Source organism: Mesoplodon bidens, assembly GCF_964165515.1.
Source record: "Mesoplodon bidens genome assembly, chromosome: 1".
In the NCBI taxonomy this organism is placed as follows: Eukaryota; Metazoa; Chordata; class Mammalia; order Artiodactyla; family Ziphiidae; genus Mesoplodon; species Mesoplodon bidens.
In genome coordinates, this window is record NC_138176.1 from 9,607,712 (window position 1) to 9,620,817 (window position 13,106).

A 13,106-nucleotide genomic window follows, 5' to 3' on the forward strand; every position below is an offset into this window, starting at 1 on the left:
GACAAGGTGATTTAAGGAAGCGAGAAATGTAGAAAATGCTTTGAGAGGGGATCAGAGTGTCAGACGGAAACCACACCACCAGAGAGGGACACCCAGCTTATTTGAGACCAACCTGAGCAGACGACACTGGCGTCCTCGCTGTGTCCACAGTTGTGTGTGTTCCAGCCACTGTGAGGGCAGCTCCACAGGTAGCTCTCGTGCCCCATGCAGCGCACATCGTCCAGGACGATCGGGCCAGAGCCCTGACCGTACTGGGCACTTCCTGGGGCCGACGTGGCCCGGCCACAGCCCAGCTGCCTGCAGACCACGTCGGCGTCATTGGTATCCCAGCTGTCGTCACACACGGTGCCCCAGGAGCCTCGGTACAGGACCTCCACCCGGCCCTGACACCTGTGACTTCCATTCACCAGCCTCAGGGCCAAACCTGATTCAGTTCCTGGAAGGAGATGGGAAAATGCACTCTCCTGTGTTTTCCGAAGGAACAGGTCCTGAGGACCGAACGAGATTCAGAATCCTTCCAGGGGAAAGACTTCTGAGTTCAAGGTAATGTTTTCCTTATGGATGACCTGACTGAGCCTGGTTATCATCATTTATCCACACGGGGATGTTTGATACAACCTTCGGCTGTGGACTGAGCTATGCTTGTTCTCTGATGGGTTCCGCACAAGGCCCAGCAATTCGGTGGCTGATCCCAGCCGTGGGAAGGAGGTGGGAAGAGGGGAAGCCCACAGCCTGAATCCCCAGGGACCACTAGGATGAACTTGAGCTCCTGCAGCATGAGCCCACCAGAGAGAGCTTCCCAGACCCCGCCAAGAAGCCTCCTTCGGAAGTTCATTCCCACATGGGCACCCACTCCATCAGGACAAAAGTTATACTAAAAACTACTTTTCGGTGCGCACTAAGTCATGTCATTTTCAAGCCCCAAACTTATGCTGACTCTTGAACAAGGCGTGCACCCACTGAAAATCATCAGAGCACATGGACATGCTTAGGGACTAGGCATCTATTGGTAGCAGGCTGTTCAGAGTCCTTCCACGGCTTGCTGGCTGAAGAGCTAGAAAAAAACCAGTCTCTCTCCCCTCCTGGGCTGTAGACCTGTGGCTAACAACTGCCCCTTGGCAGGAAGCAAGCTGACAGTGAAGTTTATAAACATTAGAAAATAGAGGTAATAAAAGTGCATCGGAAAAGCTGTACTGGAACTTCTGGATCCAACTCTACCTGAAGACCATCCTACCACTGACCTATGGAAGTCATTGCGTCCCCCACCCCTACCCCCAACTCAAGAGAGTGTCAGTTGGGATCCTATCGCTTGGCAACAAAAGCATTCTGAGTAACATATGCCACAACTGGGAGGTGAAGGTTCTCCATTACTCTGGCACGCGACAGGAACCCTCCACAGTAGATGAGGCGCTGAGCTCAGAGGCTCAAACCAAGAGTCAGGAATTGCACCCAGGCCTGAGGAGTGGAGTGTTTTGCAGGACCCAAGTCACGCTTACCGTCGGCAGGAGCTGTGGGCGTCCACCAGCCTGAAGGGAAAACACAGCAGGATTAGAGAGAAGGTGTCTACAGTCAGGGTTGCTCTAGTGACCTGTCACTCACATCAGGGAAAGTGGGGTCTGAGAATCTCCACTGCCTGGGGGAGGAAGAGGCCTTTTCTGAGAACTGGCCGTGAGCCAGAACATGCCCTCAACTGTCCACGGCATGGCGATGAGGCGCCACACTACACAGGAGCGATTAGCACGCTCTCCTGACTGAGGGCTCCCTGGTGAAAGTATCCCTTTTGGACTCCGCGGGGGTGTGGGACCTGAAACAGCCCGGTTCTCCCCGCACTCATAACTCTCGGTCTAGACAATGCTTTCAAGCATTGTTGAGCGCAGGACAGGCCTCCTTGTCACCCAAAGCTCTGGGGAGACACTGTGTAGCCACAATGTCCTTAAATCTCTGAGCCAGACCAGAGGATCCTTGTGCTATGGCTCCTCTGGAAGTGTCTGCTCACTCTAGAGTGACCAGGGCAGGTACTGAGAGGTGGCAAACGTCCACTCGCCCCGCCTGGGGCTCCTGGTTGGTGTCTGTGCAGGTGAGTGGGGAGGGAGGGGACACCCTGGAGTCAAGGGGCAGCAGGACTCACCTGGCAGGGACGTGGACTGGGGCCTGGCAGCTGGGAGAGAGAGAAGGCAGATCAGACACCTTGCACAGAAGGGGCACCACAGGGGCAAAGGGGGTAGACGCTGAGCAGGTGAGACGCTCAGTCCATGCCTGTGCCCCGCCATGCGGGGTGGGACCTCTGCCATCTCATCCCCCAAAGGTGCTCCTCCTGAGAGGTCCAGGCAGCCCAGCATCCCTTATTTCCAATGTCAAGGGGATTAGCTCTGTGTCTAGATGACCGAGTGGACCCAAACCGGTCATCAGCCTCATGGCATTTATGGGCTCACTGAGGAAGCAAGACTGAGGGGTCCAGCTCCAGGTCCAAATCCCGTGTGAGATCTGTCCAGCCCAACTGTAGGTGATGACAGGTTTGTCACCACCACCCAGGGGCCACTGCCATGCACACGGCCGATGTGGTACCCAGACAGTGCATCCCAGTTCCCTGGAGGGGCTACCATCCAGGACTCAGGAACCAAACTCTGGGCCACCTGCACTCCTAGGCCATGACCTCCCTCAGAGATCTCATGACAGAACTAGCATCTTTTGCCTCTGCCTTGCACTGTGGCATGGAGAAAAAAGGCTTCAAGTCACTTTCAGTTTGGTTCTTTGCTCCATTTCACCAGCTACATGCCTGGCAGCTTGTCAAAAGCTCATACTAATTCTTAGCAGAGAGACAAGGTGATTTAAGGAAGCGAGAAATGTAGAAAATGCCTTGAGAGGAGATCAGAGTGTCAGAAGGAAACCACACCCCCAGAGAGGGACACCCAGCTTATTTGAGACCAACCTGAGCAGACGACACTGGCGTCCTCACTGTGCCTACAGTTGTGTGTGTTCCAGGGGCTGTGAGGGCAGCTCCACAGGTTGCTCTCGTGCCCAGAGCAGCCCACGTCATCCAGGACGATTGGCCCTGAGCCCTGACCGTACCAGGCATTTAATGGGGCCGACGTGGCCCAGCCGCAGCCCAGCTGCCTGCAGACTACGTTGGCGTCGTTGGTGTCCCAGCCGTCGTCACACACGGTGCCCCAGGAGCCTCGGTACAGGACCTCCACCCGGCCCTGACACCTGTCACCTCCATTCACCAGCCTCAGGGCCAATCCTGATTCAGTTCCTGGAAGGAGACGGGAAAATGCACTCTCCTGTGTCTTCCGAAGGAACAGGTCCCGAGGACCGAACAAGGTTCAGAATCCTTCCAGGGAAAGACTTCTGAGTTCAAGGTAATGTTCTCCTTCCGGCAGGCATGACTGAGCCTGGTCATCATCATTTAGCCCCACGGGGCTGTTTGATACAACCCTTGGCTGTGGAATGAGCTACACTTTTTCTCTGATGGGTTCCGCACAAGGCCCAGCAATTCGGTGGCTGCTCCCAGCCTTGGGAAGGCGGTGGGAAGAGGGGAAGCCTACAGCCTGAATCCCCAGGGACCACTGGGATGAACTTGAGCCCTTGCAGCAGGAGCCCACCTGAGACAGCTTCCCAGACCCCGCCAAGGAGCCTCCTTCAGATGTTCACTCCCACATGGGCACCCACTCCATCAGGACCAAGGTTATACTAAAAACTACTTTTCGGTGCACACTAACTCATGTCATTTTCAAACCCCAAACTTATGCTGACTTTTGAAGAAGCCGTGCACCCACTGAAAATCATCAGAGCACATGGACATGCTTAGGGACTAGGCATCTATTGGTAGCAGGCTGTTCAGAGTCCTTCCGCGGCTTGCTGGCTGAAGAGCTAGAAAAAAACCAGACTCTCTCCCCTCCTGGGCTGTAGACCTGTGGCTAACAACTGCCCCTTGGCAGGAAGCAAGCTGACAGTGAAGTTTATAAACATTAGAAAATAGAGGTAATAAAAGTGCAGGGGAGAAGCTGTACTGGAACTTCTGGATCCAACTCTACCTGAAGACCATCCTACCACTGACCTATGGAAGTCATTGCGGCCCCCACCCCCACCCCCACCCCCAAGTCAAGAGAGTGTCAGTTGGGATCCTATCACTTGGCAACAAAAGCATTCTGAGTAATGTATGCCACAAGTGGGAGGTGAAGTTTCTCCATAACTCTGGCACGCGAAAGGAACCCTCCACAATAAATGAGGCGCTGAGCTCAGAGGCTCAAACCAAGAGTCAGGAATTGCACCCAGGCCTGAGGAGTGGAGTGTTTTGCAGGACCCAAGTCACGCTTACCATCGGCAGGAGCTGTGGGCGTCCACCAGCCTGAAAGGAAAACACAGCAGGATTAGAGAGAGGGTGTCTACAGTCAGGGTTGCTCTAGTGACCTGTCACTCACATCAGGGAAAGTGGGGTCTGAGAATCTCCACTGCCTGGGGGAGGAAGAGGCCTTTTCTGAAAGCTGGCTGTGAGCCAGATCAGGTCCTCAACTGTCCACGGCACGGCGATGAGGCGCCACACTACACAGGAGCGATTAGCACGCTCTCCTGACTGAGGGCTCCCTGGTGAAAGTATCCCTTTTGGACTCCACGGGGGTGTGGGTGGGACCTGAAACAGCCCGGTTCTCCCCGCACTCATAACTCTCCGTCTAGACAATGCTTTCAAGCATTGTTGAGCGCAGGACAGGCCTCCTTGTCACCCAAAGTTCTGGGGAGACACTGTGTAGCCACAATGTCCTTAAATCTCTGAGCCAGACCCGAGGATCCTTTTGCTATGGCTCCTCTGGAAGCGTCTGCTCGCTCTAAAGTGACCAGGGCAGGTACTGAGAAGTGGCAAACGTCCACTCGCCCCGCCTGGGGCTCCTGGTTGGTGTCTGTGCAGGTGAGTGGGGAGGGAGGGGACACCCTGGAGTCAAGGGGCAGCAGGACTCACCTGGCAGGGACGTGGACTGGGGCCTGGCAGCTGGGAGAGAGAGAAGGCAGATCAGACACCTTGCACAGAAGGGGCACCACAGGGGCAAAGGGGGTAGACGCTGAACAGGTGAGACGCTCAGTCCATGCCTGTGCCCCGCCATGTGGGGTGGGACCTCTGCCATCCTCAGCCCCCCAAAGGTGCTCCTCTTGAGCGGTCCAGGCAGCCCAGCATCCCTTATTTCCAATGTCAAGGGGATTAGCTCTGTGTCTAGATGACCGAGTGGACCCAAACCAGCCATCAGCGTCACAGGATTTATGGGCTCACTGAGGAAGCAAGACTGAGGGGTCCAGTTCAAAGTCCAAATCCCGTGTGAGATCTGTCAGGCTCAACTCTTGGTGGTGACAAGGCTGTGCCTGGCAGGCCACACAGGGGTCACTGCCTTGCACACGGCCGATCTGGTACCCAGACAGTGTATCCCAGTCCCCTGGAGGGGCTACTGTCCAGGACTCAGGAAACAAACCCTGGGCCACCTGCAGTCCTCTGCCGTGACCTCCATTCACAGACATCGTGACCGAACTAGCTCTTTTGCCTCTGCCTTGCAGTGTGGCATGGAGAAAAAGGCTTTAAGTCACTTTCAGTTTGGTTCTTTGTTCTTATTCACCAGCTACATGCCTGGCAGCTTGTCAAAGGATCATACTAATTCTTAGCAGACAGACAAGGTGATTTAAGGAAGCGAGGAATGTAAAAATGCTATAAAAGTGATTCAGAATGTCAGAAGGAAACGACATCCCCAGAGAGGGACACCCAGCTTATGTGAGACCAACCTGAGCAGACGACACTGGCGTCCTCGCTATGTCCACAGTTGTGTGTGTTCCAGGGGCTGTGAGGGCAGCTCCACAGGTAGCTCTCATGCCCCGAGCAGCCCACGTCATCCAGGACGATCGGCCCTGAGCCCTGACCGTACCGGGCATTTCCTGGGGCCGATATGGCCCATCCACAGCTCAGCTGCCTGCAGACCACGTTGGCGTCGTTGGTGTCCCAGCCGTCGTCACACACGGTGCCCCAGGAGCCTCGGTACAGGACCTCCACCAGGCCCTGACACCTGTCACCTCCATTCACCAGCCTCAGGGCCAAATCTGATTCAGTTCCTGGAAGGAGACGGGAAAATGCACTCTCCTGTGTCTTCCAGAGGAAGAGGTCCTGAGGACCGAACGAGGTTCAGAATCCTTCCAGGGAAAGACTTCTGAGTTCAAGGTAATGTTCTCCTTCCGGCAGGCATGACTGAGCCTGGTCATAATCATTTACCCCCACGGGGCTGTTTCATAGAACCCTTGGCTGTGGACTGAGCTACGCATGTTCTCTGATGGGTTCCGCACAAGGCCCAGCATTTCAGTGGCTGATCCCAGCCTTGGGAAGGAAGTGGGAAGAGGGGAAGCCCACAGCCTGATTCCCCTGTGGCCTCTGGGATGAACTTGAGCCCCTGCAGCAGGAGCCCACCAGAGACAGCTTCCCAGACCCTGCCAAGGAGCCTCCTTCAGATGTTCACTCCCACCTGGGAACCCCCTCCATCAGGCCCAAGGTTATTCTAAAAACTACTTTTCGCTGAGCACTCACTCATGTCATTCTCAAACCCCAAACTTATGCTGAGTCTTGAATAAGCCATGCACCCCCTGAAAATCTTCAGAGCACATGGACATGCTTAGGGACAAGGCGTCTATTGGTAGCAGGCTGTTCAGAGTCAGTTAGAAAGAATTACTTCTTTTGTCCTATGAATTGTCATTATTTAACTAAATCATGGTATATCCATACAGTCGTAAACTGTGCAGCCATTAAACTTTATGATGTAGAAATAATTTCAGTGCCATAAAAATGCTAACTTGAAGACCATCAAAAAAGTATTTATTATATACTCAAGTGAAAAAGGATGTTATAAAACAGGGTAAAAAGCATACTGTACTTTGTGTGTGTGTGTGCATGCGCCCGTATATATATATATGGACTATACATCAGAATGCCAATAGTAATTATACATTCATCCATCCATTCATGTGTTCACTATTCTTTCTACTTATGGAATGCCAGACACAATGCTAGATAATAAGGATGCAATAATGAAAATAGCAGACATAATTCCCGCCCTCGGGAAGTGCAGTTTGGCAGAAAAGATACGTGTGATCTTCTGCAAACACACTTCTGATTGTGGAATTCCCTAGCTTAAAACATTTCAGCAGCTCCCACTGCCCTTAGCATAAAGCCAGGAGTTTTAATCTGCACACAAGCTCTGAAGGATCTGGCCCTCCCTCACCCAGCTCTCCCACAATCCCTCCTGTTGCCACCTGTCACTCATTTGAAAAGCCAAGATCCTTCCCACATAGACCATCAAAGCATTCTTTCTGGCTGGAAGGCATTTTACCAATGAACCTGCTTCTCCTGTAAGCCTCAGCAAAAGTGTCACTTCGTAAAGAACTTCCCTTAATCCCTTGAGCAAGTAAAGACTCTGCTAATATGCCTCCCTGCACACTGAACTTTCCCTGTGAAGCACCTGTTGCTGTAATTATATCATTAATTCGGTATTTGATATTTAATACCTGAGTGAGGAGATTAATATATCCTTTTCATTGTTCTGTAATTTTACAAACATTCTTAATGGTGATTTGACCATACACAAAGCAAAGATGGTAAAATGTTTAACGTAATAAGAGTTAGTATTTCTTCAGTACATTCTATGTACAAGGCGCTATATTAAATTTAGCCAGTAAATCTATCTCTGTCCTAAAAAGTATTGAGGAGGTATGCAAAATTTATTTATGAAAATATTCTTCATCACAGGGGCATTTATTTAAAATGATGGTAAGAGAAGACAATGACAAGGAAAAGTAGCCATATCATTTCTTAAGAACAATGGAAACCTACTGAACTACATCCATATCATGAGGTAAAAAATACTTGTAAAAGCATGATTATTTGTGAAACTATCCGTTTATTCTTTATCCCCCTTCTTTCTCCCAAAGCTTTGGAGATACTCCAAGAAACAAAAGCCATGAGGTCTATGATTTTGAGAATCACTTATCTCATTCAGAAAAAAGAAGGGGAAGGTGATCTCCTTAGTTAAAACAGAAGTCATCTACCGAGCAGGGGAGAGCGAGGTTGAGAGTGTGCAGGCTCCACGCTGGCTGTGGGTGAGGGCCGGGGCAGGACGTGGTGGGGCAGCCTGGGTGGGCTGTGTGTGCAGGTTGAGGTGGGCTATGCATGTGTCGGCATTAGCTGCATAGACAGCCACGCCTGGGGACAGGAAACCCATGCCCGGGGGGTCAGGTGGAAAAATGTGACACTTACTTTCCGTGATTAGAGCTGATGGACGCCACCAATCTAGAAAGAAAATGAAGTGATTTTAGGATATTGCTGGATAATTCTTTAATTCCAGGTTGTCAGTTTGATGGAGAAAGTCAATCCTTTTCCTTACTGCAGGACTTCTCAGAGCCTTGACCATCCCACCTGCACTGAGACTGGCCAAATGGGTTGGAGTACATCGCACTTCCCACCTTCTTTGGCACCAGATATTATCACTATGGCAATGAGGCAGGAGAAAGATGGGCTCCAGGCTAGACATTTACAACTGGCCTGCTGTTCACACTTCCTGGGGTGAGAAGAAGATGGACTCCAGGCCAGACATTCATTCCCAGCTCCCTGTTTACATTTCCTGAGGCAAGAGACAAATGGGCTCTGGACTACGTATTTATGACCAGAGTCCTATCTATATTTTGAGATCTGCACTTCAATATAAGAAACAACAACAGGAATGGGGTAGATAACTGAACACTGGACACTTTTATGGCAGGGACAAAGAGGGGCTAAACCCTGTTAAAAGATCAAGAGGTCATACATTGCCCATCCTTGGGGCAAGGGAAACATTGCACATGCACAGAAAGGCTCTTTGGGGGTCAAAAAGGAGGGGGCGCCACCCCATAATAGGTGATGCTAAGGCCGTCCCATAGGCCTCTGGGCTGGAATGCATCTTGGAAAAAAGTTGTGCAAGCATGTGGGGAGGGTCCTAGGGCAGGTCAGGTGTGGAAAAAGAAACCAGATAATTGGCCAGAGGTAAACAGAGACCCGGAAGAACTGCCCTGTATAAATGACTTACCCGCCTCTTCACTGCGTTCCTCCTCATTAGGGGGACGCCCACACCCTTGCTCTCCGAGTGTGCATCTCTGCCCTGCTTCTCTCTTAACAGTTTCTCTGTGTGCTCTCCCACTTGTTGTTCTGCTATGTCTCTACTAATAAACTTTGTGCCTGTTTTTACAGTTTTTGCCTCTGTGAGAAATGCGTTTCACTGGGGGCAAAAGCCAGGGGGTGTGGTGCCTAGGATTCCTGGTTTTCATGCAGGCTCCCCATGTTCAATTCCTGGGCAGGGAATCAAGATCTCGCTTCATGCCACTACTCACTGCTGCATCTGTGAGATCAGCAAGAAGATCATTTGGGGGATTGCTCTCAACATGAAGGATTCTTTAACAGACAAACATTTGTAAGACTGCTACTTGGCCATGCTTCTAACATGGTCACAGTTGTCCATGGGATGACTGGGACAGTTATTTTCATCCAAAATGACCAGAGGAAACAATCTTTTTCTTCCAGAGTCTCTCTGAAAGAGCACCGGCAGCAAGCGGTGGCAGGAGACCAGAGGGGCCTTCCAGCCCGAGATGAGTGACAGCCATGGTCTTGGAAATTCGGCTGGTCACTGAAACGGATTCCAGAGTCCTCAGAGGGAAATCACTCCCCAGGAGGAGCATGCTTTTCTCCTTCTATTTCTGGAAACCTGAGAGGGCAGAATTCCAGAGAGGAGCCTTGCTGGGTTAGGCTGCAATGACTCACCTGGGGTAGTGGATTTGATTTCTGGGCCTGCAAGAAAGAGGAAACACGATCAGCCTCAGCACCCAGAAGGCACTGCAAGAAACCCATCAGGTTCCCAAGGGAGAGATGCTGAATGCCCAGCCCCTCTGTGGCCTGAGAAAGGCGGCCTGGGAGTTGTCCAGGAGAGCTGAATAGGAAACTTCAACCTCAGATATCAGTCTACACACAAAAAAATGTTTGGGGGAATTTGTTCTTACAACCTTGGTGTCCATTTCCTGAGGAATGAGTCCGTCCCCGAGACTGGGACTGACCTTGGCATCTCGTGAAGATGCCCCTAGCTGCACTGCAGAGAATGGATCAGAGGGGAGGGGCAGCCGGAAGCTGCTGCTGCTTCAGGAAGCCGGGTGGGGACGGAGAGGAAAGGTCTCAGGGGTGGGGGGCAGAGGGGGAGTTCAGCAGCAGCTCAAGAGCAGCCAGTCAGGAGCTCTTGCTGATTACACACCGAGCTCGGAGATGAAGCAGGCTCCAGCCAGCCAGCACTGACCGGGGTCTAGTGTCCAAGGGGAGGGGTGGGGTCTTCACGGGGGAGGAGGGCAGCCTCGCCTAGGGACTGACCAGAGATCCGAATCTTAGGCTGGCCAAGCTACTAAAGGGCAAAGAGGAGCCTAAAGAGAGGCCCAGCCCTCCTGGGGCTGGGACATCAGCTGCAGGCGATGCCACGTGCCAGGAAAGGCAGGAGAGGCAAACTCTTTAGAGAGTGAGCACCATGACTGCAGCTCGGGGACCAGCAGCCAAGGCTGGGGAGAAGAAATCCATGCCCTCTCGGTCAGGTGGAAGAATATGATAGTTACTCTGAGTGGTTGGAGTGGATGGGTGCCACCAATCAAGAAAGAAAATGAAGTGATTTTAGGCTACTGCTGGATCATTTTTTAATTCCATGGTCATCAGTTTGATGGAGAAAATAAATCCTTTTCCTTGCTGCAGGACTTCTCAGAGCCTTGACTATTCCAATTTACACTGTGGCTGGCCAGAAAGGGTCGGAGTATGTAGCGCTTCTCAACATATTTAGCACCAGATATTTTCTCTGTATCATAAAGATATTTGAGGGATTGCTCTGAACGTGAAGCATTCTTTAACAGACAAACGTTTGTACGAGTGTTCCTTGGCCATGTTTCTAGCATGGTCACAGTTCTCTATGGAATGACTAGGAGTTATTTTCATTGGAAACAACGAGAAAACCAAACCTCTTCCCCCACAGCGTCTCTGAACGAGCACTGGCAGCAAGCGGTGGCAGGAGACCAGAGGGGCCCTCCAGCCAGAGGTGAGTAACAGCCATAGTTTGGGGGACTCAGCTTATCACTAAAACAGCTTCCAGAGTCCTCAGTGGAAAGCACTCCATAGGAGGAGGCTGCACTTCTCCTCCTTCTGGACACCTGAGAGGGGAGAATTCTGGAGAGGAGTCTTGGGTTGGGCTGCAGTGACTCACCTGGGGTAGTGTAGTTGATTTCTGCGCCTGCAAGAAAGAGGAAACATGATCAGCCTCAGCACCCAGTATGTACTGAAACACACCCATCAGGTTCCTGAGAGAGAGATGCTGAGTGCCTGGCCCCTACCCTCCAGGGCGTGAGAAGGGCACCATGGGAGTTGTCCAGGAGAGCTGAAGAGCAAACCTCAAACTCATACATCAGGCTCCACAATAAAAATGGTTTGTAGGGAATTTGTTTTTGCAACCTGTATTCACCCTTCTCTCCCCTGGTGGTCCACTAAGGAAGGTGCTACACCAGACCCAAGACATGCAGGGACCAAGGTATATGGGTGATACATTCAGGGAAACTGCCCATCCTTCGGGGAAGTTCAGAGTGAGGGGAGCCCAGCACAAAGAGCCCTTTTCTGGAAAAAAAAACGCACTAAAATAGAAGCTCAATGACTTGGAAGCCAAGCTGAGCAGGTAAAACTGGCGGCCGTGTGGTGCCCACAGCTGTGAGAGTTCAAACTGCTGTGGAACTGCTCTACAGTCAGCCAGACCGAAGGGTCCAGGCAGCCCAACATCATGTATTTCCAACGTCAAGGTCATCAGCTCTGTGTCTAGAGGACCGAGTGGACCCAAACCAGTCAAAAGCCTCACAGCATTTATGGGCGCACTGAGGGAGCAAGATTGAGGTGTCCACTTACAGGTCCAAATCCCGTGTGAGATCTGTCCGGCCCGACCGTAGGTGATGAGAAGTCTGTGCCTGGCAGGCCACACAGGGGCCACAGTCCTGCACACGGCAGACCTGGCACCCAGACAGTGCATCCCAGTTCCCTGGAGGGGCTACCGTCCAGGACTCAGGAACCAAGCCCTCGGCCACCTGCACTCCTAGGCTATGACCTCCATTCACAGACCTCATGACCGAACTAGCCTCTTTTGCCTCTGCCTTGTACTGTGGCATGGAGAAAAAAGGCTTCAAGTCACTTTCAGTTTGGTTCTTTGTTCTCATTCACCAGCTACATGGCTGGCAGCTTGGCATAAAGCTCATACTAATTCTTAGCAGAGAGACAAGGTGATTTAAGGAAGCGAGAAATGTACAAAATGCTCTGAGAGGAGATCAGAGTGTCAGAAGGAAACCACACCCCCAGAGAGGGACACCCAGCTTATTTGAGACCAACCTGAGCAGACGACACTGGCGTCCTCGCTATGTCCACAGTTGTGTGTGTTCCAGCCACTGTGAGGGCAGTTCCACAGGTAGCGCTCGTGCCCCGAGCAGCCCACGTCATCCAGGACGATCGGCCCTGAGCCCTGACCGTACCGGGCACTTCCTGGGGCCGACGTGGCCCGGCCACAGCCCAGCTGCCTGCAGACCACGTCGGCGTCATTGGTGTCCCAGCCGTCGTCACACACGGTGCCCCAGGAGCCTCGGTACAGGACCTCCACTCGGCCCTGACACCTGTCACCTCCATTCACCAGCCTCAGGGCCAAACCTGATTCAGTTCCTGGAAGAAGACGGGAAAATGTACTCTCCTGTGTCTTCCGAAAGAACAGGTCCTGAGGACCGAACGAGATTCAGAAACCTTCCAGGGAAAGACTTCTGAGTTCAAGGTAATGTTTTCCTTATGGACGACCTGACTGAGCCTGGTTATCATCATTTATCCACACGGGGATGTTTGATACAACCCTTGGCTGTGGACTGAGCTACGCATGTTCTCTGATGGGTTCCCCACAAGGCCCAGCTATTCAGTGGCTGATCCCAGCCTTGGGAAGGAGGTGGGAAGAGGGGAAGCCCACAGCCTGAATCCCCAGGGACCACTGAGATGAACTTGAGTCCCTGCAGCAAGAGCCCACCAG

At 52.1% G+C, this 13,106-nt stretch overlaps 1 protein-coding gene across 11 annotated transcripts in view; it reads right to left on the reverse strand.

Moving 5' to 3' along the window:
* DMBT1 (deleted in malignant brain tumors 1) overlaps positions 1–13,106 on the reverse strand; it is a gene marked incomplete at its 5' end in the record, with an annotated part of 111,249 nt that overhangs the window by 30,564 nt on the left and 67,579 nt on the right. For 9 of the 11 annotated variants that reach the window (XM_081240045.1, XM_081240044.1, XM_081240046.1 and 6 more), the window contains 11 exons: positions 113–436; positions 1,497–1,526; positions 2,129–2,158; positions 2,930–3,253; positions 4,319–4,348; positions 4,955–4,984; positions 5,761–6,084; positions 8,273–8,305; positions 9,806–9,832; positions 11,271–11,297; positions 12,431–12,754. In XM_081240045.1, the coding sequence (XP_081096171.1) occupies positions 113–436; positions 1,497–1,526; positions 2,129–2,158; positions 2,930–3,253; positions 4,319–4,348; positions 4,955–4,984; positions 5,761–6,084; positions 8,273–8,305; positions 9,806–9,832; positions 11,271–11,297; positions 12,431–12,754 (1,503 nt within the window). The remainder of the gene's footprint in view (positions 1–112; positions 437–1,496; positions 1,527–2,128; positions 2,159–2,929; positions 3,254–4,318; positions 4,349–4,954; positions 4,985–5,760; positions 6,085–8,272; positions 8,306–9,805; positions 9,833–11,270; positions 11,298–12,430; positions 12,755–13,106) is intronic. The other 2 variants (XM_081240048.1, XM_081240052.1) reach the window with 2 other exon arrangements.